We start from the raw sequence: 26,003 nt of genomic DNA on the forward strand, positions 1-26,003 counted from the left end.
AAGGTATATATCGAGCTATACACGGAGACAGAAGGTGTTTTTTCCCTGTGTTGATAGAATTTGTTATTTCCACTTTTTTTTCGTCTCGTTCCAAAGAGAATGACGACCGAGAGGGAGATGACAGCCATGACATCTCAATAGGAGACATTACTCCGCAAGAAATTAATTCAGAGAATGATGAAGAAAGAAAAGAGGTTTATGACGAAGACAGGTACCAAATATCTATTCCCTTTTCCAGTACAGTTTTAGCTTACTTGAAATTCTTTTCCCACCGGCAACGGAATTTCTGAACGTTGAAGTCGCAGGTTGGAGTCCAAAGCTCGATAAAATCGGTAATCACACGTTCGGCATGGGTTTACCAGGCGCGATTATTTAAAGATGCACTTGCTCTAACAAAGCGCTTTCTGCATTGTTAAAAGTGAAATTATCGAGGGTATTAGTTTATTTCGTGGTGTGGTGTTGCATATACAGCTGTCTCTCTGTATTTGTTGTAATTAATTATAAAGTTTCCTTCACGGAAGTAGCTATTCACCTGGTCGCCATGTGCTACAGAATGTGCTACTGGAATGAGCTCCAGCTAATTGACTATGAGCCACTTGGCTCCAGTGCAGCCTTAACGTTTTAACCTATCGGGCGACTCGTTCATATAAGAAAAAAAAGCTCTCTTTATATGGAAACACTAAACATTAGTTGTTAAGTTTCCAAGCTTAACGACGAGAAGCTTCTTCGCTTAAAGTGCTGTGCACATAAGTTTCGTGCATACTGGTGGCTTAACAGAGTCGGCGAATGTCTTAGCGATTAATTTGCAAAAAGTGATTTTCTTAGGGCACCATTGCTGTTTCCTGATGATATATAATTGATCTTAATTTTTACGGGTGCCAAATCCTTTGGCTTCGCTCAGTTTCCTTTCCTTTTACAACAACGGTCGTCAGAACGCCAATCTAGGCTGAAAGAGGTCAAACAAAACTCTAAATCAACGTTTTTCTCTTTCAGATGGTCAAATTACACAATATCTGAGAGAGAAGAAATAGGGCGGCATTGTAAACGACTCATAGATGCTGGGCGTCTGTGGTATCTGGAGTCATGTGAATTTAATGCTAGACTGGCGTTTTATGTCGATTCCAGCGTTTCGTTGGAAAACGCTGTTCTTATAGCGACACCAAACACGTAGCATTCCTCGCAAAGACAGAGTGTATAATGAAGAAATTTACAAATTGTGATGTAGGAGGATTTCACTCCCTTTCAAGAATCACCTGAGCGAAGGGAAAAACCCAGAGAATAATGATCTTTTGAGGTTTTTTTCTTTCATTCTTCCCGCATAACTGTTTGTCTGTCTGATAGTCTGTCCTTACTCCCGTCCGTTCGTTGATACCTTTCAGTGTTCATCTTTTGTCTGCAGTCTCACTTTTTTCCTAACAAGAGGTTACACGGAGCCTATATTCTGGCCGGATTTGCGGTGTAGAGGGAACAAATTAAAGGCCTTGCGGTTTTTAGCAAAACCGCTGTTGAGTGCTTCTTATTGTTTACTTAACATGGATAAATATGGAGATGAAGACTTTTGAACAAGTTGATGCCATGACAAATTGAAAATATTAAAATCGCGGGATGAAATGCGGGCACTGACGTAAGTACCGCTGCAAAGTCAACAGAAAAGGAATAACTCTGTTATTCTATAAAACCAGTTCTAAATAGAATCTTGCGTTTATCATATTTCCGGTTGCAAAATTCATCAAATTTTAACGCTGCGATTCAAATCGTATGTTTTTTTCGTCCGCTAAAGTAATTTGCTCCCATCGCCAATGTCTACAAAATATAATTGAATTAATTAATTGAATTAATTAATCAAATTAAATCAATCAGCCAATAAACCGTTCCCACGGTTGTTGTTTATCATCAGTACGTCAACAATTGAAGAGATTCACACTATTAGGTTTGTGCTTAAAATAAATGTTTTCAAAGTTTACTCGAAAGATAAGTGTAAACTATAACAAACTTGCTTATCGTTTATGCGCGGCCCAGCACTTCAAGCTTGAATACACTCGATGCCAAAACTCAACCTCGGTCCCAGGCTATGTCCACCACATTGCTTTACGCCAATTAAAAACTGCCAGGTAGTGCCTATTGTGCATTTTCTTGCGGTGGAAAAACCAAACCAAGTTTCTGATTTAGGCCCGATTACCGAGAGAATGATATGCTGTCTGATCAAAAGATGACCATTTTTTTTTTCGCCTGTCCATCCTCTCGTCTCTGCGTCTCCCAAGCTCTTGATTCGTCTTTTAAAAAAAACAAAAAACAAAACAAAACAAAACAAACGCACCACGTGGAAAATTTTAAAACACGTTAGTGCCCTAATGACTCGTGACTGAAATATCTATCAACATGCAATTAAGTGGTTCGATCGCGATAATCTAAGCCCCGCCTGTCCACGTTGAGAGCATTCTAAAACTAACTTTTCCTGCTTTTAGTTGAACGATTTTCACACGTGTCTTTGATGGATTGACTGATGTTTGACACAGTGGGCGTATGGTGACAATCTCCTTTATTAAGTTTATGGGGAAATTCTGAAACCCAGCTTTCGGTAATGGTTTGGAAAATCCCTTTAAGAATTTTTTTAACCTCAGAATTTTGTTCTTTGGAGTAAGGCCTGGCTAGTGAGGAAATTTTTGGGAAATCCTGCCATTTCAGAACAATGATGCTGCTAAATTTATTGTAGGCGTATTCGCTGCGACATGATACTGTTTATTTTGTAAGCAAAGTCACACTCTCTCAAGCATACCGTCCATCATACTTAAATCTCTTCCCAACAATTTACAACAGATTAGATTGCTAAGTTCAACACAGAATTGTCTCAGAGACATTTAAAAATTCAGGAGAGTCAGAGGCATCAGCTCTTACGAAAGCAAAACAGATTATACAGGGGTTATTAGTAACTTTCTGATAGCTTTAATATGATTAGAGACATCAACATCACAACTCTTAAGTTATGGAACAATTTATACGTTTCGTTTAGACTTAATTCGATGTTAAAAGTTTGCGTCCAGACTGGGTAACCAAGCTGCCTCTGATGTATCGCGTCCCACTCTGGTGTTCTCTGTGTGTCGTCGGACTTTTGATTTGTTCTTGTTGTTCACTCGATGGCATCTTTTTATTCTTTTCCCTGAACTGAGACCTCCGCACTGTGCGTTAACAACTTCGGTCAAGGTTGTTAAAATGATGATCGACAATACAATTACTAGAAGGAGAGAGCTCTTCATTGCGTTGTACTTTGTTCTTTTGTAGTGGGCTGTTAAATAAATGAATGGTTAGTGAAAATGAGTATTAACCCTTCGACTTCTACGAATGAGTGACAAATGTTTCTCTTTACAGTATGGCGGCTGAAATAAACTTTAAGGTCGACCGATAAAGGATATGACCGCTTGCTATAGAATCTCATGATTGCTTAATAAGTTATTCTTGTTGGTACCATAAGAAATATTTGGAGAACAGGAAGGAAAATTTGCATATCGATGTTAGGATAAATATGCCAGGAGAAAATGAGGGACAGAGAGGGACAATTGTAAGCGTTTGCTGGGAAGTTTTGATACCTTCAAGATTGTTTTCGGTTGTAGACCGAAACGAGGGTGTGTTTCTCCGGAAGTACCCTCTTTGAATCCTCTGTCAAGATTTCTTTTTCCCTTTTTTTATGGAAGTCACTTTCATCGACAAAATTCATCACTGTGTTTAACCCCATTACAGCCAGTGACAGCCGGTGCATAAAAGAAAGATGCGATTTTATATGAATGTCTCTGAAAACAGCCTACCATCGGAGAGACTACCTGCAGTAAATTAAACATATTGAATAATGCTTCGAATGTTTGTTGAGTTTTATTTGAACTGAATTTAGTGCAGAGTCTAAAGCGAAAAGAATTATTACTCAGTCGAACTGGAATTTGAAGAGTTGCACGAGTTGCAACCTTTTGAGGCAGTGTGAGGGGGTTTTTTTTTCCAGGTTTTAAGCTCATTGGGAAGCCTAAGAGCTGTGCGCAGTTGAAAATGTTTTACGTTTGCAGTAACAGCGTGAAGGAAGTAGTCATTGAATTCTTTTCACGAGTCGTAAAAAGTATTTGAAGTTCAAGGTAATCGGGAAGCGTAACAGTTGTGCATATTTGCTGTCTGGTCCACAGCAGAGGCAGTGAAGTGTTAACTAAATTCTTTGCTGACGCACAAAACAACTCGAGGAAACTCCAAGTGTGGGAGATTCAACCTGAAAAGGTCAAGTTGTACAGAGTTGTGTACATTAAGAATTTTTTTTTCTTTTCATGGGTGGTCACAAGCAGAACAAGCGATCTAGAGTGCATGGGGTGTGTGAATTTATTAAAGCTTTACTTTGTCGCAGAAGTTCAGTGCATATCAAACGTCAGTTTGAAACTCTATTGTCGACATAGCCTCTTTCAGTTTTGAGTCACTGGTACATGTTACCACAAGTGTGGTACAGAGCTTGGCGTTTGTTCTTCTATTTTCCAGAGGGAAATTGTACTTTCCGCCTTAAAATATCTTATTTTGGCGACGCATGGTGTAATGAGTAAGGCCAAACTAGGTTATATTTTTATTAATTAAATCAGGAAGGTAGATGTGCATGATTTAAGGTTGAGAAAAGCTATGTTGAGCCATGCTCCTTCTATAATCTACAAACATAGGGCATTCATGATGACTCTCAAAGTTTTTTTTGTTTTTAGAACGATAATAACCAGTAACCTGCAGTCATGTACTTTTTCGTTTCACTCTGCTTCACGAGTGGTATAAATCCTGGACGTCTGTTGTTCATAGTTTTAAAATTTGGCCTTACTTCGTCAGAATTTACTAAATTTACTTGAGTTTATTTAATTTGTTGAACAAAGAAATAATGATCTAAACACGACTTTTTTTTTCCTTTTTCGTCTGAACTATCAATCGTTGCCTTCCCTAGTGGTTTTTGTTTCCATTATCAATGTATTCTTACCAAGCAAACCAACATTTATAACTCGACGTAGTTTCTAAAAGTATCCATGAGAACCTTCATCAGGAATCCAATCTCGAAATGTCTAAAAGATGCGCCCCCTTGTTTGCCAATTTAATTTATTGTGGAAGTTCAAGAAATACATTAGAATACACAATGAGGTTTTCTTTTATCCGGCTATTATTCATAAACAGCGAAACTTTTATTCTCCGCGTAGAAATCATTGTGTCAAAGACTAAATATCTAAATTGTCTGAAACTGGTAAACACAAACTTGTTACAAATACAGAAGGCGTTAAAAACGAATTTATTATCACTTACCTCAGAAAGGTTATGAATACTCCCTCACCTTCGTTTCTATGTTCTCTGAGATTTCTTTCCAAAATTTATACTTTTTTGCAGCTGGCCTTCGCTTAGTGTTTGGGGCTTATTGTCTTCCTTACCTGAAAACTTTTCCAAATGTTACTAAACAGGATCAGCTGTGATGCTGAGCAGCTGTGAATTGTTATCGAGGCCTCGAGGTGTTTTCCGGTTATCGTTCAATTTGTGGAGACGAAAAGGTCAGTTTTCTACTTTACTGCCGTAGAATACACTACTGTAGTTATTGTGAAAAGACCGATAGGAAATATCATCGGTGCATTTAGGAAAATGTGTGTTTAGAAACGCTTGCAGCGATTAAGCGATTTGGAAGGGAGAAAGTAACTGGAAACTGAATTATTTGGTGTATAATTGCATGAGGCTTTCAAGTGAAGTGCTTAAGGGGAATAGTTTGCTTAATCAAGTTGCGACACAGTCGTGTGTCCAATTTGGGGTCTTCCCACATGAGCCTGAGGTATCTCAGTGGGCTAGAATGGTTAAGGGAACCAATTTCGAATATGGAAGCGATCTTCGCAGTAATGAACACTACGGAAGAAAACATTTCCTATCTCCAAGTGGCCTTGTGGTGTTATATCTATTACATTAACACCAATGAAATGCCAATCCATTTTACGCTATTCTTTCCAAACCTCGCGAAGAAATTTAGATTAGCGTTGAGGTCGTGCGTGGTCTTTTTCTTTGTATTCTTAATTGGTTCGCTCTCATTAACCCTATATACCCAAACATCAGCATGTTTATTTTCCATACTGTTCTTTATACATTTCTTATGGCACTGACAATATTTGATTCAGCAGTGATATCTTGTTGAAATATTAGATGATAGACAGCCTCAAAGGTGAAATGGTGTGGCAATGTGCTTGTCAACGTTATCTTCGCAATCATCAATGAATCTGGATTTAGAAATAAAATTCGATTGAATTGTAATTGGAATTTAGTTAATATGAGAATATTTAGATTTCAGTGAGGTTCGTCCATCATTCTGAAATTGTGTCGTGGCTGTTATGAGACCTTTGACAAAGGCGCCACTGTCGAAAAGGGAGGCTGCGAAAGGCGAGATTTATTATGTAAACATAACAACGATTGTCATGTAATGTGTTATATAACATATAATTTTTTTGCGTTAAAACTCACGTGATAATCCATCGGTGTTTACGTAGCATGAGTAACAAACCAATACGAACGATCCAACATCACTGGCTGATTGATTACAGCCAATAACATCACACATGTGAGTAACTGACCAATCAGTTTTCACGAACCAGACTTTGGCTGACAAGCTTCCTATGCAAAACATTATGGCGGCTAAATAGCTACTTCTTGGCGTAGAGTTGGAGAATTTTTAGTGTAACACAACGATCGGATTCCTGGCCTTGAAGATAAACTTACCGTGAAAGCAAATAAGAAATTTCAAACGTCCTAATCACTTGATCTCAAAGGAACCATCTTTCCCACCTATGTGATGCCCCACACAATTATAAACGTAAATATGCTTTAAGTCATTGAATCAAAATCACACCTTGTTGCATGACAGTGACCGGAAACGCAAACACAAGAATGTGACTTATAACCAGGTTAGAAATGAAAGATATTTGAAATGTGGTGAGACGCCTCTGTTATCATCATCATCATCATTATTATTTTTATTCTTATTGTTTTCATTATGACCGGCGCCCCGCTTCCCTTTAGGTGCCTTCTTTCTTGGCTGCACTTGGTCTGGTACCAAAGTAAATAGATACCACACCTTTGAAGCTCCAAATTTGTCTCGGACGTTCTTAGTATTTTCTTGTCTTTTCATTTTCTGTTTCTTTGTTTTCAACGAGGGCATCTCTTGGTACTAGATGGCAGTGAGTGCAGCCTCGTAATTTCTCCTTGTTCTGACTGAAGTAGCACTGATCTCTGCTTTTTGCTTAAATGTAAAGCGTCACGCATGCACATTCAGCGAATTCCTCAAAATGGCGACGCATGTAGCTGATTGATCCAATCCTGTGCGTTTTCCGTCCAAATGGACACCTCCAGGTTTTATTTCAAAACTACTCAGTTATTTATGACGCAAATAAGGAAGCCTTGACATTGTTTTGTTCTGTATTTTATGAACATCCGATGCTCTCTGAACTCATTCGATAACGTAAATTGGCCTCCGTAAACAGTTTCTGAAGCTGACGTTTCAAACGTCAGCCCTTCGTCAGCTTCTCTTAACAGACAGTCTCGAAATGGGACATCTCTATGATTGAGCACTTTCACAAGATCCTATCTGAAGTCTCTTTAAAGTCTCTTTTTGCACATTTCCGGCGTATAGAGCGGACGTAAACACCTTGAAGAGTTTGTATTTAAACATTTCCTCTGAACATGATTTCAGGCATCTGCAAGCGGACACCCGAAAGAAAATCGCGGTAGCTTTTGAATCTTATTTTCGTTTTGATTAAAAATGTCTCTGGCCGTCGTGCTAATTTTACGGCGCATTGATTACAGTACCATATTTAAAAAATTGTTTTGTCACCATGTTTTGTCCAATGGCCAGATGAACAAGCTCCCTTTAGTGATCATCTCTCGATAACACCTCTTATGGCTGCTTACGAGAATAGTTCTCGTCAGATAGTTATGAACAATTTTCAGTTACGTGTCGTAAGGGTGTCTGTCTTCAAGGCGTTTCAAAATAAAGAAGAATCTGCGAGAGTAACATTGGGATAAGCAATCTGCGTAGGGAGAACAGCTCATCTTTATCCTTAAATGCCATTTTGATCAGTTTTATAGTTCTCAAAAAGTGGAAAGAAACACTCCACTACTTTTCCTGTTTTCCCCTAAGCTTCTTTTGTGTCCTTCCCGTGTGCATTGCAAAGTGTCAGAGCATCCAGTCCAGCTCGTTTATATGTGAATCACATAACGTATCACTGAGAAGTCTTTGCTTAGAGAGAGAGAGAGAGAGAGAGAGAGAGAGAGAGAGAGAGTTGATTGTGACTAAAATACTTGTGTATTTTATGTGCTGTACTTTCCCTCTCGATGTTGTAGCACTATGTTACCTATTCTACGTGGGATAATTTCGGGCTTGGCAGTATTAAACGAGGATCAACTCGAACTTTTTTATTGTCGTCTTCTCCGCCCTAGTGGGATCAGAGCTTGATGACGCACAGCGTGAATTGTTCGATAATACACTGAACAAATAAAATAATAATTATGGCAGAAACTCAATCGCGCTTTACTGAGACTGTTTACGGAGAAAGCGACAATTGTGTTTAGTTACTGATAACCGGGACCCATAAAAATGGAGACTGTCGTTAACATCTTATTTCAGCCATTTCTTCCAAACGAGCACCCTTGAAAATACGCACTGGATATTTTTGTTATGGATTTGTCGTTTACATGCAGACGGATAACAAACAGGTGTTTATAATACGTTTGTGTTGTCAATCCCTGTTTTCTATTTTTTCTTCAAATGATTGGTAGTTGACGATCCAATCGTCGCGGTTTCCGCTCTCAGACCACGCAAAATTTGTTCAGTTCACGTCGTTTTGCAATGGGCGGCTGGGAAATATGCAAAATTAAAAAAAGACAGGCAGTGTTATCTTTCCGTTCCGCCGCACTAAATCTGTTGTTTCGACGCGTTCGCGTTGCTGTCCCATCGTGATTTGCCCGAGGCCTTTTATGAACTCAAACCAAGACCTCTCAATCGGAGTTCAATTGTTCAGTTGAACGCTTGCCAGGAGCCAAAAAGGTCACAAAGATCTTGGTTCGAACTTGTTGATTTTAAAATCATCCTGTTAGCCTACCTTAGCTTTTTTTTTAAGTGGGGGAGGGGTTGAGAATGAGGATGAGTATTCTTGAGAATTTGGGCGAATGTTTTCTTTCGCGCTTATAGTCAGGATACGCAAGACAATAATAAGTTTCAAAGGATGCAGACAGTTGCTAGCTGTGTCTTTGTAGCATACTTCTATCTGTTAAAATTTATCAGAACCTTCAAAAATGAGGCACGGATGTATACACACATCCCATGAATCCACAACTTATTACATACTCTACCTTTTAGGCACAATGCAAACTCCGAGGTTTAGGTGCAAACTTGTGATTTCGTCTGGTGCTGCGGCTTCTTCTTTGTGTAGGAGACACAGGACACGTCACTGAATGGTTCACTGGTAACTTATACACTTTTTTTTGTGAAAACTGCTTTCGCTGTATACTATTTAATTTGTAAACTTCTCTTACCACTGTTTACAAAAAGGACTCTGGCTCTACAAAGGGAATTAAAACTGAAACATCTTTTGCCTTAAAAAGCCCCATATTAATCGACTCAGAATGAAAATCAAAACAGAAACTGATATCCGTGAAAATACACTTATCTCTAAAACAAAATATGTATTTTTCCGTGTGTTCACTTTTGTGTCGCGTACCAGTCAGACAAATGGCTCTGTTACATGAAAAATGACAAACTTAATATTTTCTCTAGGCCCTTAAAATCCATCGGTTTTGCTGTTAGAAAATGTTTTAGTTCTAAGGCTAAACAGGAGGAGTCAGTCACATATCAAATAGATCGGTCTGAACTCAAGTGAGTCAGTCTGCTGAAGTCCTAGGTTGCACAGAAAGAAAATCAATTTGCCGACCCCCCTTGGGACAACACTAATGTAAAAACATGCTTCATGTTAGTTTTTCTTTTTGTGGAGTTGTTTTTTCCTTAGTGTGGGGATCCATCCGTTGTTTCTTGGCGTAAGATGTTCAATAACAGAACTGTGAACATCAAGCGTTGTACTTTGTTTACTCAGCGTTTCGCTGGGCCAAGTGCGAGTCGTGCCGAATATTAGGTAAACTGATGCACTTCAGGGGCCCGTTCATAATGAAAAAAGTTAATCGAGAGTTCTGAAAACGCCAAACAACAACAACAGCAACAACAACGAACAAACAAGCAAACAAACAAATTCCGTTCCCACTGACACTGATAACAGTTGTTAACCTCACTGGAACGACCCTCCGGCGGCAGAAACGCAAAATTAGGGTTTCCTAATAAACAGCAGTAACCATAGCCAAATCAGCTCTAGTTTCAAAATGTTTCCCGTACGAAAACAAAATTTAAGTCGAATTTTTCAAATTTATCCACTTTGAGCTCGAGACCAACATTTTGGCTATTGGCTGTATTTTTGTAACCATGTCCATCTAGAAATCCTTAAATGTTCTAGAATACCTCAAATTTTCTAAAAATTTTCCAAAAATTTCGTTTATCTCTAAAAATCCTAAAGAGAAATCTGAATTTTTGTATCTAGCCCTGGATCGGAATGGTGTGGAATGGGTTGGGGGAACATAAATTTCACACTTCCAGGGATACTGACGGCATTTGAGACGGTGCAACTACTTTACGTGCCTTTAAGGAAGTTGGCATCTCATTCATACCAAGAAAAGTCATTTCTGTTATTTCTGTGCGACTTAACAAGTTCTTTTTGAGCGTTTAGCAGCACCTTACTGGAATGGAAAAAACTGCTTAAGTCTATTTAGTCACAAATGTGAAAATTAGCATCAATGCCGACTACTTAGAAACAATGTCCAGAATATGTATGTAATTTGCGAAAGCAATTATGGTTGTAAGCAGTGCAAATGAGGAGTCTTAACATATTCAGTGCTGGGAAGAAAACTTTCCTCGTTAGGTGTTCAACAAGTAAACGTTTCCTTACTGTAAGCTGCTTTCTTATCTCTAATAGCTACGTTTTATGACCGGAAGGGCGTTTTTTGCTCCCCTAGTCCAGGCTCAGCATTGACGCAGTGATACCGTAAATCCAAGAGGTTGGCCTGTTCATTACCTTGTTAAATTTAGACTTCATTGTTCAAAATAAAAACTAGAAAATAACTCAACTTAGTGTTGGCCATGTGTTTGTTGATCACGTACTTTAATAATTTTATATTTCAAGTCACGTTCGTGTTTTGTTCCAAGTTATAGGACTAATTTTCGTGCCTTTTTATCGACACTTTTTCAACCCATTTGACGTCAATACTCGCATGGAATTCCATTGATTACCCGATAAAAATGTTCAAGTTTATTCTTGAATATTGATTAGTATGACACCAATATGCGAAACACGCACATGCAGCTTTCCTGTTGTTAAATGAGCGATTGGAAAAGTTATGACTTCCATTTTGTGTTCCCTGATCTTTTAATAAACCATTTGGTGAAAAATGAGTCATTTTAAGTGGTACTAACTCAGCGTGGGGGCCCCACATAAGAGAACCACTCGTCGTGCCATTCAGTTGTTTGTGACAAATGCATCCTTTGTAACCTCAAACAAAAGGCCTGTTATGTTTGTAAGAATAAAACATAAGTCCATTTGAATGTAGTCCGTTAAATCTAAAAGCCATAAAGATTTGCAAAAGAATTGATTTCAATTTTTGCCTGGTTGAGCTGGTTGTGGCGTTTTTCTCGTGTGTCGAGTAGATTTCCGCTTTACACCATTTGTTTCTTATCTGTTCTTGACACTGCACAGTGATTCATGTATAGAGCTCTCTTGGGATAGCGACCTGGTCAAAGAAGCACTTGGTATCCATGGTATTGCACCAAAGTGTCGGAGCACGACGATTGTATTTTCTGAAGAAGTTCCCTTTTGAAACGTCTGTCATCCATCATTCTAGGCCTTCGACACAAATTGAGGTTTTGTGAGAAGCAGCACATCGAAAGAGAATATACAATAGCGTATTAGCGCTTATTTTAAAGGTATTTTTTGTCATAGCTTTTCGTATTTAATATTCTGACAAAAGTAAATGTATTTGATTGCAAATGAAGAGGTCTTAAAGTTAAAATTTGGTTGTGAAAATGTAACTGATACCTCATTTTTTACTGCAGCTTTGTAGGAAGTAAAGAAAGAGACAGGAAATCTGAATTGAAGTGATTCAGATACAGCATATAAAGATCTGCAACCTTGATAGAAGTGCACGTACTTAGCGGTGAGTGTAATCAAGTTTTCTCTCGTGTTATGAAAGTCCCAGCTAGTGGTTTGAATGTGTATTGTTATGTTGTTTTGCTGTTGGCAAACACTTCGTCAGTCTCTTCAACCTGGGACGTTTAAATTAATATTGCAAACTATCAAGAAAGTGTTTTAACGTCCATATTTCAGTGAAGCATATCTATTTTCTCGGCGTCATTTCTTAGAAATAAATAGACCGTCATCTGGCATCAACAATTCCTTTCTCCCCTTGAAAATTAAATATTTATAACCAATGTCGTAGCTGCGGCCGTTTGCTTCTTCTGATTTTCTTGGACCAGAGGCAACATTTTAACCACAATTTGTTGGGTAGTTAACAAGAAATTAGTCTTCAAAATACCAACAGTTACTTTATGTGAGTACCTGCAGGCGAGCTCAAACGGCCACATTTTCCGCGCTTGCTATTGTTCGTGTGCATAACATACAGAAAAAAAAGTTCAAATATTTCCTCTTCGACTCTATTTACCTCTCACCCTTATGTTAAAACGCCGATTAAAAAACCTTGGTGGTTTCATTAAACGTTTTAACAACTACCTGATGCTTTGTTTGTGAGGCAATGATATCGCAATTGAACTTAACTTCCGACGGAAAATATCATATCGAAATTTGCTCAAAAGACATGCAATTCGCGTCCCGTAAATGACAAAGGACGAGAGTAAATTGATTAACATGCTAGTAATCAAAAAATTGTGTTTTTCTCATCTCATTAAACGTCAAAAGGAAACCTCGCCTCTGGTGTAAATAATGTACGTAATATGCTGTGCTTTGTGGAATTTTGGGCGAGAGACATAAAACAAACTGACGTTGTTTTAACAAGTTATTTATCAAAGAAGCTGGATCCAAAACTGCGAGTCAGCCATACGCAGTATTTACCCAATGCAAGATTTGCACAAAAACGAAATTCGAGTTTAAGAGTTCTTGTTGAATGAGATTCGCTTAATTACAATGGCGTGTACAAAAACAATCTAATCAAAGTGACACCCCGTCTGAAAAACGATTACTTTTTGTTGCTTTTGCCTCACTGAGAACAAAATTGCCAGGTGTCTGTCGGTTCTAAGTGTAGAATTAATTTCTTTAGGCATATCGGGTGTAGTGCAGATCTAATTTCTTTTAGGCTCATCAGGTGCAATACATTTTGGAGTTTAGGAAAGATTTGAAATCAAAGTTCATTATGTAAATTATTGACAGCAGGTTTACTTCTGTGCGCCTTTAGGGATTAGTATATATTTTTTTGCTGCTTTTACGACGTAAAGGTTTGAGCGATTTACAGTGGACCTTCTTAGTGTGTATAATTTGTAAATTGAAGTTTTTAGAACCGTTCAATCCTTTATTAAGTTCTTGCGTTGTTAACCATTCGTGTCGTTTTCGATATTGTCATGGTTATCCTGAGCGCTCTGGGGTTTATTATTACTAGTTGAATTGACATACAATATTGGAATAAGGAAAATAATTAAATATGAGAGCGATCTTCGCAGTAATGAACATTACTTGAGCAGCAGTAAAAATAAGGCCGGTAAAAGATTCAGGCCTGTACGGGATTTGAGCTCATGGCCTCTGCGAAACCGGTGCAGAGCTCTTACCAACTTCTGGTAGCTGGTAATTGTAAACTGGTCATGTAATTCGCAGTCACTGGTTCATCACGTGTTCAATTACATGAAAGAGCAGCCCAGATAGGACCGGTAATTTTCTGCGAAATGAAGCGAGGAATAAAAGAGCGAGGAAAGTTTATTGCGGACGGAAAGTTCTTCATCCTTGTTTTTTTGTTCGCTTTACTTTACATCTCCTTACTGATACTATTACGCCGCTGTCTATCGACTCAACGTGAAAGTCAGCAGATCCCCGTCACTAGAGTTCTTACTACGAAAGTTTGCTCTGGTAAAATTAGACTATTCTTCGCTTTGAAGAAGGGTTCACGCTCGAAACTTCAAATCCTTTACGGTGGCTAATTTACTTTTTCATCTCAGCAGACAAAACCAAATTACAACCAAATCATCTTGCTATACCCGCGTCTGACGTAGCAACCCACTTTCTTTCGAAAATCGCCCCCCGTTATACTCTTCTTAGTGGGCGTTCGTATTTGTTTTTATAATTATTTTAGAATTCCGGGGCACTTTGAGACTTTTATTTCATGAATGAACTGTGAGAGTAAGATTTGAACATGATTGTGGAGAATTACTTGCAACTACACCCAGGGAAGCCGGCTTAGGTCCGGTTCATGACGAGTCGCAATTAAATTCTGGTATTTTCGTCTCCTCTGAGAGGCTTGAAATCAAAAGGCGTTTATGGTTTGAGACTTTTTGTAGCAAAAATGTAGATAAAAGTAAACTGAACACGTTTTTATGGAAAAATCTCTTCTGAGGCAGAGTGATTTTTCGGATACAAAGAGCAGTCGTTGCCTAAAATAAATGTAAGAAATAGTGCAAATATTGTTTAAAAAAAACAAAAAAAAAAGGAAGCCGACCGATGGGAAATTGAAACAACACTTTTCTATTGTTTTTGAATCTTAGCGTTTGGTTTTCATTTACAATTTGTTTCATGAAGTGGAAAATCCGAAACGTTGATTGTTTGTTGATATTTTCATGAGTAGTTTCTCGTGCCATAATGAGCCGCCGGCTGAGATGCAGTTAGAGGTGAAACCATTACGTCATGGAACATTGAAAGCCAACTAGAGATTTTGTGGAGTCAATCGAAGGTTACATCGACAGACAACACCTCCGCCATTTGCGAGCGTGAAGTTAGTAACCCTGAGCAACAAAGAAGAAAAACTGTTTTCTTTAAAAACATGCCAAGCTATTCTCAAGTAATACAGATTAACTGATAGCTAATTCATGATTCCCTTGCCCTTCACAACCCTCATTGTCATAAACGCTGTCTCGACATTTCTTAACTTAATAGAATTTTCTTGGACAGACATGTGTTTATGTAAGACAAAGAGGGCAATTAAAAGATAAGAGTTAAAATTTATCATGAGAATTTCAAATCAGTTTCATTAAGACCCAAACTATTATCATCACAATAATTCAAATCCAATGGCACGGTCAAGGAAGCCTTCTTGAAAAGGATTTTATTTTTACAGAGTTTAGAAGTGAAAGTGAATTTGTTCCCTTCCCGCGGACATGGAAGACTAAATACCTTTTAGCATAAAATTTTGCAACACTTTTATTTCGGAATTTTAAGATGCGCATATCTCGCCACACTTACAGTTTCGCGATTTTGCGAAACCTTTTGAATTTTATTTACTGAAGTTTTGTGTGTTTGAGAGAAACGCAATTTTCCTTGAAATTTTCAGTTACACATGTCCATGTATGAATTAAGTAAAATAATTTGCGTTAAGTACAATTGCGTAAACAGTAACGTATCGTATCGATGAGACTCAACTGCAACAATAACAACGTAGAAGGTTCACATTGTATTCAAGTAGATGATGCTTGTACGTAAATTGTTCGCCTTTAAAATGACCTCAATGATGCATGTACACTTCAAATCGTTCAAACTTCGAGTTGAAGAAAAATACATTTTTGAAAGATTTGTTCGCACCAGTATTTGTTGAGTGAATGTGAAGATATGGATCTGACGGTAACAGTTCTCTCTCAGCCTATTTACATAATATCTGCTAAATGTCATATTCGCGATATTTACTGTTCTGGTCAACTAAACTTCTTTTTTTCTTTTAATCTCGAAATTTGTGAAATCAAGGTGTTGGAAAGTTTACATGTAACATTCCCAAAATTCGATATCCTAAAACGTTACTGTAGAAATACTGTCTCTCTTATGACCTTCCCGCGTTTGTTCATAGAACAACGTTTGAACCTTTTATTCAACATTTAACCTTGGCTTTAAAGATAAAACTATGATTGTTGCCATGGTGAGTGCACCTCGAGCTCAAGTGAGTGAATGAGGTAGATCTTATCTGAAAGAAATACCTAGCCATGCGCAAGGGATTGTGGTCTGCGGAAAGATCAGAGACGCAGGGAGTTGTTATTTTCCACAAATAGGAGAGATTATGATACGCTTTCCACTTGTATCCTCTTGCCTGCGTCGTTCATTTCTGTTCAGAGGTGAGATTTCCCAGCTCGGTAAGTCTCCCAGTTTTTCTTTTTTTTCCCAATTGTTTCTTGCTGTTTTTTATGTACTTTATCCTTTGTCTAATATCCTTCTTAAACTTTCCTTTTGTTAATTAAGCCTTTTCTTTAGTATGCAACAAGTCAGCAAAATCTTGATTTTGGTGTGTTTGTAGTTAGTGTTCACCGGGCGTCTTTTTTATATTGTACATAAACTACAACGAATTAAAAATTCGATATAGAAAGTTTCAAATTGTTACTGCGGGAACCCTAACAAGTTTTATTTGTTATGGACACAGCTTTAATCAACATGTGAATAATCGTATGTTCGCAGACTATACCTCCTACTAATCGTTTGTAATTACTGCAACTTGCTGACCGTTTTCTTCAACTCGGCAACATTTTCTACCATTCAAGTTGTTGTAAATTAGCGAGTACCTTGCTCACCTCATCAAAGCTGACGTTGTGGCCTTTCTCTCATCTTTCCGCAACCATCGTTAAAAAAAACTAATTACAAGTGATATTCCAGTTTTTTTTCGGGGGAGGGGGGGAGACTTAAATCTTTTAGCGAGATCTAGATCGTCATGTTCCGGTAGGAAGTTTGAAAATTTAGATATATTGATATATTGAAAGGGGTACTTTGCTAGGAGGAGAACAGAAGTTCTTTCTAATTTATCTCGGACTGCGTGTTTAATGCTTGGAGAGTAATTTTTCAAAAAACAACTCTCTCCTGCCCATATGAAACTGTTCATGTATAGGTGAAAAGCCTCAGACGGCCTGCAGTACATACTCACATACGGCAATATTTAATAGAGTGTCCCCCCTGAATGTCTAGGATTTTTTTCCCATTACGTGGGAAACCAGCAAGTAGCGAATTGCCACTATGTGATAAATTACCACTTTGTGAGGGACAAAACTTTGCACACCCCTGGAGATTTCTATGAAGGTTAACGTGATGAACGTACACTGGTCTCGTGGCAGGTTAAAAGTTTAGGTGCTGTTTTCTACTGGGGCGAGTCACCAAATAAATGTGTACACCGGCTGAAACCAGCTGACTAAAGGCGCTGAATAAACCGAATTATTTTTCTCTTTATTACTTCCTTTCCATGCAAAGATACGAAGCTAATGAAACTAAAAATGTTGTGCTTTCAAGTTTATCTTTCACGTTTATTAAAAGTTTCGGATGAATTTCAGACAACTTTAGCGTGGTTTAGATTTGGATGATATATATGCAAAGACGCCTTAGGCAAAATAACAGGAAGCGGGGTGAATTTCGGGAAATTGAAGAGAATATTAACCAAATGAATACGCAGACGTTTTGCGTCTTTGCATCATATCTGTCATAGAGATTAGGAATACACTTCCTTTTAGACGTAATCTAAAACTAGTTATACTTTTCTTGTCGTGAAGTGCAATCGTTTGTCTCACAATGACGTCACTTTCAATGAATAACAGCAAGCGTTTGACGATAATAACTGGTGTTTTTTTACAGAATTGATGTATTTTTTTCGAAAGTGTTTGCATTTGTAGATCGTTAATTTTCAATCAACCTCTGCACAGTCTAAATGTCGCACGCGAACAGAATTCAAATGGGGATTTTCTGCTCTATTTAAAACCCAGTGGTAGAGAACACTACTCATTTGTGCAATTACAGAGGGATATTTTCTTGGATGAGGTATGAACAAACAGTTTGAAAATTTCCTATAAATGCCACGACAAATTGCACAATATGGTTAAGCAGCAGTTCATTAACAAGTGAGGAGAAGGGTAAATTTTGGTCTAGATGTGTAAATTTGCCACCTTCTCGATCAAAGGGGTAAATTAATGTTATATGACATTTTTATGTCTTGTAGGCGAAAGTGTCTCCCCGAGCCACAACCTTGTGATTTTGCTTAGTACCTTGGTGATGGATGTTGCCTGTATTCTGAAGCTTTTAATCCTGTTTTTGTCTGGGACGGTGTTCATAAGAGGTTTGTTGGGTTTATAGCTGAATATTTTATTAATAACAGCAGCAAACTACATTATTTTCAATTAAGACAAAAAAGCCCTTTTGAATTACGTCCAAAAAATTTAGCTGAGGATCCCTGCATTCGGAAGCTTTTAATCCTGTTTTTGTCTGGGACATTTTTCATTAAAGGTTTGTTGAATTTATTAGCTTCCCCTCGCTTTGTTCCTCTTTGTTATTTAGTTTTTAAAACAAAAACTTGTTTTCAAAAAGTGAAAAAAATGAAACCGATTTTGAGGGCAACAGAAAAGACTCTTATACCTTAGGAAATAAGGGACAATTTTCCCAATTTTTACTCCCTAGAAAGACTCATTTGCATAGATGTAAGATAGGCCTCTGCTGTTAATAACAGCAGAACTTTTAAGATGTGTAATTGGGAAAAGGATAGATCACAACGTATTGCTTTTTGTCGCTACAGTATTGTTAGATGAACTTGAATATGCAGAAGGCAGCTTAGTCTCATGAGTGTTAAACGAAGCTTTGCATTATTTATTCATTTTAAACATGCAAGCATGAATAAATAACCAGATTTCTAGACTCATCGCTTTATCATTTAAAATAGGACTTGTTTACCCAACATCTTTGCATTCGTTTCACTTCAGGCACCCAGGCCAGTGAACACGAACGAGCTTTGTTGAAGAAACTGTTTCACTCCAATTATGACAAGAATGAAAGACCTGTTGTGAACGACTCAGATACGGTGACTGTTGTATTTGGGTTAACACTTAATCAGATTGTCGATGTGGTAAGGATTATCTTCAGCTTTTTTATTGTTTTCTGTATCACAAGTGTTCATTGTCTGTATCCCAAGGATTGTCTTAAAAAAAAAAAACAAAAAAAAAACGCTCTACTCAGGAATACGCGAGGTGTCAATAACTTTCCCCGTAAGCGGCTGCCTATGGTTTAATGGGCGGCTCAGTCCGGAGATGGGCAACAAAACCCGTACACGAGACCTTACCTGCAAGCTAAACAAGCGGCGCCAAGAAGTCTTGTAGGCGGCGAGGTAACTAGCTTTCAATAAAACCCCTGAGGGTACGCAACTGTGCTTGCATATAAAGCACACACATAGAGGGTGGGCTCAGGGATACTACACACAGGACCAAATCCCCCACCCCTCCCCCCTACCCGTACTCAACAAATCACAGTGACAAACGTAAATTTAAAGTCTCTGACCCTTAACACCCTAACATCAGTATGCATATTCTCCATACTGTTCTCTATACATACCTAAGTGGCTGACAAGGAGAATTTGTTTAACAAACAAGAGCTTCCCTAGTTGGTGATCATTTCTTTTATTCTCGTGATCTTAATTTTTGATTCAGGGGAGACATTGTAAGGAGAAGTTAGATTTAAGTTAATAAAACTTTCTCCCCCACTCACGGTACTTAGAATCTAAAATTTCAGATGCAATATCTTTGTATTTTTTTTCTACAGGACGAAAAAAATCAAATTTTGACAACTAGTGCGTGGGTGAGACAGGTTAGCGCTCTTCTCTTTTAAACAAGGAAAATAAATTTGATTATTTCTGAGACCATTTGTTTCAAGTGAGGACTCTGTCTTCCGAGGAGTAAGCCCTGATTCGCCAAAATCTTTCATATGTTGTATCTTTGCTTAAAAAACGCTCGAGGTGAATGTTAGCCGGCGAAAGAGTTTAAATTGTGATCGTAGCAAATTTCCACAGCAACAACAACAATAGCACAAAAATGATAGAGCTCGTTAATTGTTGCCAGCACGCACACATCACTTTAAAGTTGCGTCCTTCAGAGAATTCCAATTCCTGACCACCTCTTCTTTTTTTTTTCGATTCTGGAGGGCTTCCAAGAGTGTATGTTCATGCACGGAAGCAAAATGTGGTTGAATTAGATGACGAATCAATATTTTGCTAAGCGTGGGCATCAGTATAGTAATATGCATATATAGTGCAGTCTGGAGACCAGAGAAATGGAAAGTAAACACGAGCACAAACGTCGCGCTTAGAAATATCTGACAGTGAAAGCCAGGTGCACAGGTAACAGGCTTGCGGCAAAGCCACTATCACATCCCTGGTAAGTATATTTTGTCCATGTATAGTTGTGCTACAGTCTGACATCATGAATAATCAACATTTGAAGTTGACTGAGGATGTTTATTGGTTTTTAGATATGGAATAATCCTCTGTTAGCATGGAACAGTAGTGAGTTTGGTGGACTGACAACAATTAATGTCGCTCCAAAGAATGTTTGGCTCCCTGATCTTGTTCTGTATGAAAAGTAAGTTTTATCTCGGGCTAACCTATGCCAACATTCACACGGCATTTAGTTGAACAGCACTCGCTTCATTTAATTCTAGCTATTTAAACCCAACGGGCTGTTGTACATTGTACTTTCTGTTATCATTCACTGATCACGAACTGACCTCATTGGTTTCCATAGGTGCCTCACTGCTTATTAAGATTATTAAGATTTTTTGTCTCTCAAGTTCTGCGTATTGATTTTTGTTGAGTTGGCGGGGAAAAATATATCATCATTACTTGCTTTTGTCTACGGCATCACAAAATTTCTCTTAAATGGTAAAGAAAAAGCCTTGTTTTAAGTTAGCGCAGAGAAGTACTACCTTTTGCATGATCATATAAAAAGTGCATGAACTGGCCAGGAAAAAAGGTTTTAAACAACATGACTGTCATCTATCCCTGAAAATGAATTTATACACGTCTGTTCAATTCAAACTTTGTTCAAAACTGTCTCCGTCTTTTTAACAGTGCTGACGATGACATTAGCTTTGGTGGCAACTTGGACCGTATGAACTTCAGAGTTGTTCTCCATTACTCAGGAAAAAACGTCTGGCTTTCTCCAGTCACCTTCAAGAGCAAATGCCGCATTGACATCAAGTATTTCCCATTCGACACTCAGAATTGTAAAATGAAATTCGGTTCTTGGACTTACGACGGCTTTCGGCTAGATGTCATGAACGAAAGTTACTCGGCTGACCTCGGGAATTACATCGATAGCGCCGAATGGAAGTTGGTCGGTGCTCCTGCCAAACGCAATGTTGTAACGTACTTTTGTTGCGAGGAGCCTTTCCCGGATGTGACGTACACGATTATTATTCGGCGACGTTCGTTGTTCTATATGATGAACTTGATATTACCGCTGGTCATAATCACTGTGTTGATAAATGTGTCCTTCGTCCTCCCCGCAGAATCAGGTAACTGCATGAATCGAGTTGCATTTCTAAAACTTTCCACAATAATAAGTCGGTCTTCTTGATGCTTCTCGTGATTTGAGATGTTTACACGGTAGTTTTGGATCTGTTGAGCCTTTTTACTTAAGATTGACCAAAAGAGGACTTTCTCCTCACAGTTTTGATAAATTTTTAACAACATCAGTGATATGAGTGGAAATAAACTATCGACCAGAGGGTAACAGAAAATTATTTTAGCTAAAATTATTAAAAAATACATACGGAGGGAAAAGTGAAGGCCAGATGAACAGTAAATTAGGGGGTTCTCTAGGAGACCAGTCACAATTTACAACCTGGGTGGAGGGGGGCGAAGGATTCTTGGGGGGGTCCCATCGTTTTCAAGGGGAACGGAGGGTAAAATCAGCCTTCTTTTTAGGGGGGAGACTGTAGAAAATTGACTGTCAAATGGGGGTGGGGGGGTGGGAGGCATTAGAATACTGTAAAGCCTTATGTAGGATCAGGTAAATTATATTCTGATAAACTATACTCCTCCGACTCTCCTACCCCCTAAGTCAGGCAATTAATTCATGGCACTGCGAGTATCGAGTACCGTCCTAATGGGAGAATAACCGAATATTAACGCAAGTATTTATTCTTGGTGCAAAGTGTTCCATTTGCCAACTAAGCAGAAGTATTGTATAAGTGTGTTAGTTTAACTGTTGTTTCCTTGCTCTTCACAGGTGAACGTATTTCGCTCACAATAACCATCCTTCTTGCCATGACAGTTTTCATGTTGGTAGTGGCGGAAACGATTCCTCCGTCTTCCGATGTAGTTCCACTCATTGCCAAGTTTTACATGGCTGGTATGGTTGAAATGGCTATAGGCTTGGTTTGGACCTGTTATATATTGAAATACTACCATTCGGATGTCATCGAGATGCCATCGTGGGTTCGGAAGTACGTTCTCGGCCATCTGGGACACTTCTTCGGAATCAGTATGGAAAACCTTAAGCGCATCCAGGAACACTCAAACCTTCGCAAAGATACGGGTCGCAAGGCAACTATTCAAACTGGTTTGGAAACATCTGGTAGAAAGATCACGAACACACTCATTGTGCCAAACGGTCAAAGCAAAAACCCTTATGATAGCCATTATAGACGTATTCCTTCAGCGACGAACGGTTTCTCGTCACCGATGCTAAATGCATCAGATATCTCTTTAAACCAAATAGACGGTTTCCAGGATCCGGTTCTCCAAATTGGGGAGAGAATTCTTGAAAGAGTTGACACACTTGTGGAGAATTCGGTTGTTGACGACAGGCTGAACAATCATAAGGAAGAATGGCGTATTGCTGCCATGGTGATGGATAAGTTGTCCCTTTGGGTGTTTGGGACCTCGGTTCTTGTCACTGTGCTAGCGTGTTTCTTGCAGGCACCAGGTTACGTTGCATGATTCGTGTCGAATAACAGAGAGAGCTGGTTTACAAAGAAATGTCTTTGGAATCAAACTTTGTGCCTTTCCCTTTTGTCTTTATCTGTGCGAGGTGGTCCTTTCTCCCACGAGTGCAATGAGGATATTGAATTTTAAGACTTCAAGCTGTAACTACGACTTGTGCATGAATAGGGCTGGAAGTGTAGATGCATTTTTGATGATTCTAGGAGTCCTTGCGTTTTGACTTGAGAATTTCGTTGCTTAGCAGTAAAGTGAATTGAACTGGGCTATACGAAGGAGGTTGTACTCCACTAAAACGCTAGCGTGGCGTTAACTATAAAGCCACACACATGTTACTTTAAGAAATAACATGTTACTATTAGTGAATCTAGATAAGTGCCCCCTCTCATCGGCAAAATTGCAAAAAAGTATCCCCCATCCCTAGGGAACCCGTGGTTTCATACACGGTAATCTCGCCGGCGGAAATTGTCAAGTTAGTTACTATTCCATACTTTTCTTCAGTTTGTGTAAACGTTGGGTGAGGAAAATAACCTCAGTTTCCAAATTTCCGCCATTGAAACGTCAGGATCGGCTTTTTATCTTGATTTACAGTTTATGTAGTTGATTCTTCGCCGATGTTTTTAGTACAAAAAGCGATTACATCTTGCCACGAGTTAGAAAAATTTAAAACGCGCCCTACCTGGGTTTAACGCTGATTGTCTTAACCTAAATTTTAATAAATGAGAATTTAGCGTACATGTGCCTTTTTATAAAACGAAGGGTTTTACTATTTATGATGTGATGGGTATTAAATTTTAATACTGACCTTGTTGGGAAATCTCATCAGGTTTGCCTTTACAGAAAAGGCCAAGCGGTTGTACGACTGAATATTTATCATACGATAAAGTTATCAGGCTGCTCTCATCGTTTCCTTTATATTGCTTCTTTAAATGAATTTGATTTCGCCGTTTATGGTATAAAGATAGCGGGGTCTATGTTGACCTTCATTGTTTCAGTTCTCACCTATAACAGATGAAATATAATTTAGAGAATTTTTATAAATTAAGTTAGTGTAGATTTACACACAGCGTGAGTATGATTACGTAAAAATGTGTGTTACTTATGTAAAATAAATCTGTCGAAAGTTATCCGGAATGCGCTCAGATTGGTTTCGTTTCATCATTGGCCTCCCGCCGCGGTGACCTGGGTTCGATTGGCGGGTTTTTCTCCGGGTCCTCCAGTTGTCTTCCCTCCACAAAAAAATAATTTTTCAATTCCAATTCAACCTGGAAACAGCCGACAAGAAGAGCCACCTTGTGGAAATCTACTGCTAAATTCCCATTGTCATTATTTTTATTATTGATATTAGTATTATTATTATTATTTCCTTGCACGTTGGGAAGTTTGCATCCTCGATTTTGATCGACCTTCCGATCACTTTGCGTCGTTTTTGTTTTTTTAAATTCTTTTTGGCTTTTTGTTTTATTTTGTTTTGTTCCGAAAGGGAGAGGGCCTTAATGTAGTACAGTAAAAAAAGTTAGATAAAAGAACGGGGCATTATTTTCTCTTACAAAAGTTCATCAGCTCAGTCTACCTGACCTTGGTTTCGTTGATATTTTTAACACTCTGTATGTTCCACAGGTACCTCAATGTATCACTTAGAGGTTTTTAATCAGTCCTCGAAAACATTTATTGTGTATGAGTAAATAAGATGATTTTATCGCGATTTCGCCTTCGTCAACTACTCAACCAATTGGTGTGAAGAACTTGAAGAAATTCGTGTAATATGAGACTTGAGTTATGAAATATTGAGCTCCAAAATTTGTTAACATGTTATCGTTTAGTTGTACCGGTTCTCTTGGTGTTGGCAAATCATTGACATCCTAATTTCTTTTTTATTAGTTTCCCTAGAAATCCAACAATTTATAATATATTCGCAAGAAGGGGTTCTTTGCGTCGATGAGGTCGACTTCGGCTAAGGTATTCAAATAATTCACAGAAGTATGGCCAGTATCTCACGACTTCAGCGTAAAAATAGTTTTAAAGAAGAATTTTCCGAGGACACCCTTGTGATTAAGTGTTTCTAGAGAGTTTGAAATTACAATAATATCGAGAGCCGAGATAAAAATAGTGCAGTTCACCACATTCAGTTGATTGTTACCGAGCTTTTGCCTGGAGCAAACTAGAAAAAGCTTTGTTTCTTAGACGTTGTGTTTGTACTTTCTTTTATAATTGTGATGTCGAAAACGTGCTGTGAGAAATTAAAAAAACATTGCGACATGCATTTTCCGGTGTTGTTTGTACAAACAATGAAAATATCTTTTTTCCGGTCCCTTCGCTTGCTTTATGGAGGCCGGTGGCGAAATATTCTTCTGAGAATGCTGATATGAAAAACGCTATGAAACCTCATGAGGAAATATTCAAAAGCTTGTCCTCGGCAGAAAGTTCATCACTAGAAAATATGCGTTGTTCCAACTAGGTTTTTTCGATGGCTGCGGCGAACATATCAGCAGCAGTATTTTCCTATAAATAATGGTCATGTTTGATTTTATGGGGTTTAAAATCATTAAGTCTGAAAACATTCTGAGTTAAGTAATACGACTGTGGTATTATCGCTCATTATTGGTGTTTTACTGCGCTACCTGTCCCTCCCTCACTTGATGAATACGAATTGGTGCGGTGGAGCATTGTATTTCCATGGCATTTGCATACGGATTCTTCTTCTGTCTTGGCTCAATTTTGTCCAAGCCGAATGACTGTACAAATATTGTTTCCTGCTGTGATCATCCCCTTTTAATTTGAAAGATCGTGTCAGGTATTTTGCCTCTCGTCAGATTTAGCCTAAATTTTTACAAGTTCCTTAATTAGTTTCATGTGTCTATCTTCTTTTTGCTTAACCCTTTCACTTCCGAAAAAACAGATTGAAATAGCAGTATGAATAAGGGGGGTAAGTTTCTAAAGAAACTGTGGTACTGCGTCGGTGGGAGATTATAGCAGGTAATTTAGTGTTAACAACTGAGTTGAAAACGTAAATTGGCCACCGT

At 38.3% G+C, this 26,003-nt stretch overlaps 2 protein-coding genes across 10 annotated transcripts in view; both read left to right on the forward strand.

The window, feature by feature from the left end:
• Nucleotides 1-11,176, forward strand: part of LOC131779303 (tRNA:m(4)X modification enzyme TRM13 homolog) — a 23,457-nt gene extending 12,281 nt beyond the window's left edge. The window contains exons 13-14 of one of the 2 annotated variants that reach the window (XM_066164977.1): nucleotides 97-211; nucleotides 5,377-11,176. In XM_066164977.1, the coding sequence (XP_066021074.1) occupies nucleotides 97-211; nucleotides 5,377-5,443 (182 nt within the window). In that variant the 3' untranslated portion in view covers nucleotides 5,444-11,176. Of the gene's footprint in view, nucleotides 1-96; nucleotides 212-993; nucleotides 4,848-5,376 lie in introns of those variants that run through there. The other variant, XM_059095838.2, reaches the window with a different exon arrangement.
• On the forward strand, nucleotides 5,460-24,071 carry LOC131779296 (neuronal acetylcholine receptor subunit alpha-10). 8 transcript variants are annotated; one of them, XM_066164975.1, is made up of 10 exons: nucleotides 9,396-9,479; nucleotides 11,031-11,112; nucleotides 11,808-12,034; nucleotides 12,164-12,264; nucleotides 18,217-18,333; nucleotides 18,971-19,113; nucleotides 19,803-19,847; nucleotides 20,508-20,617; nucleotides 21,106-21,551; nucleotides 22,268-24,070. In XM_066164975.1, exons 5-10 carry the CDS (start codon nucleotides 18,270-18,272, stop codon nucleotides 22,978-22,980), a joined length of 1,521 nt encoding a protein of 506 aa, XP_066021072.1. In that variant the 5' UTR covers nucleotides 9,396-9,479; nucleotides 11,031-11,112; nucleotides 11,808-12,034; nucleotides 12,164-12,264; nucleotides 18,217-18,269; the 3' UTR covers nucleotides 22,981-24,070. The 8 variants fall into 8 exon arrangements, with proteins under 8 accessions (XP_066021073.1, XP_066021072.1, XP_066021071.1 ...); XM_066164974.1 differs by lacking the exon at nucleotides 9,396-9,479 and having other exon boundaries at nucleotides 10,976-11,112; XM_066164976.1 differs by lacking the exons at nucleotides 9,396-9,479; nucleotides 11,031-11,112; nucleotides 11,808-12,034 and adding an exon at nucleotides 5,460-5,534.
• The last annotated feature ends 1,932 nt before the right edge of the window (nucleotides 24,072-26,003 follow it).

Source organism: Pocillopora verrucosa, chromosome 4 (genome assembly GCF_036669915.1).
Source record: "Pocillopora verrucosa isolate sample1 chromosome 4, ASM3666991v2, whole genome shotgun sequence".
Classification (NCBI taxonomy): domain Eukaryota; kingdom Metazoa; phylum Cnidaria; class Anthozoa; order Scleractinia; family Pocilloporidae; genus Pocillopora; species Pocillopora verrucosa.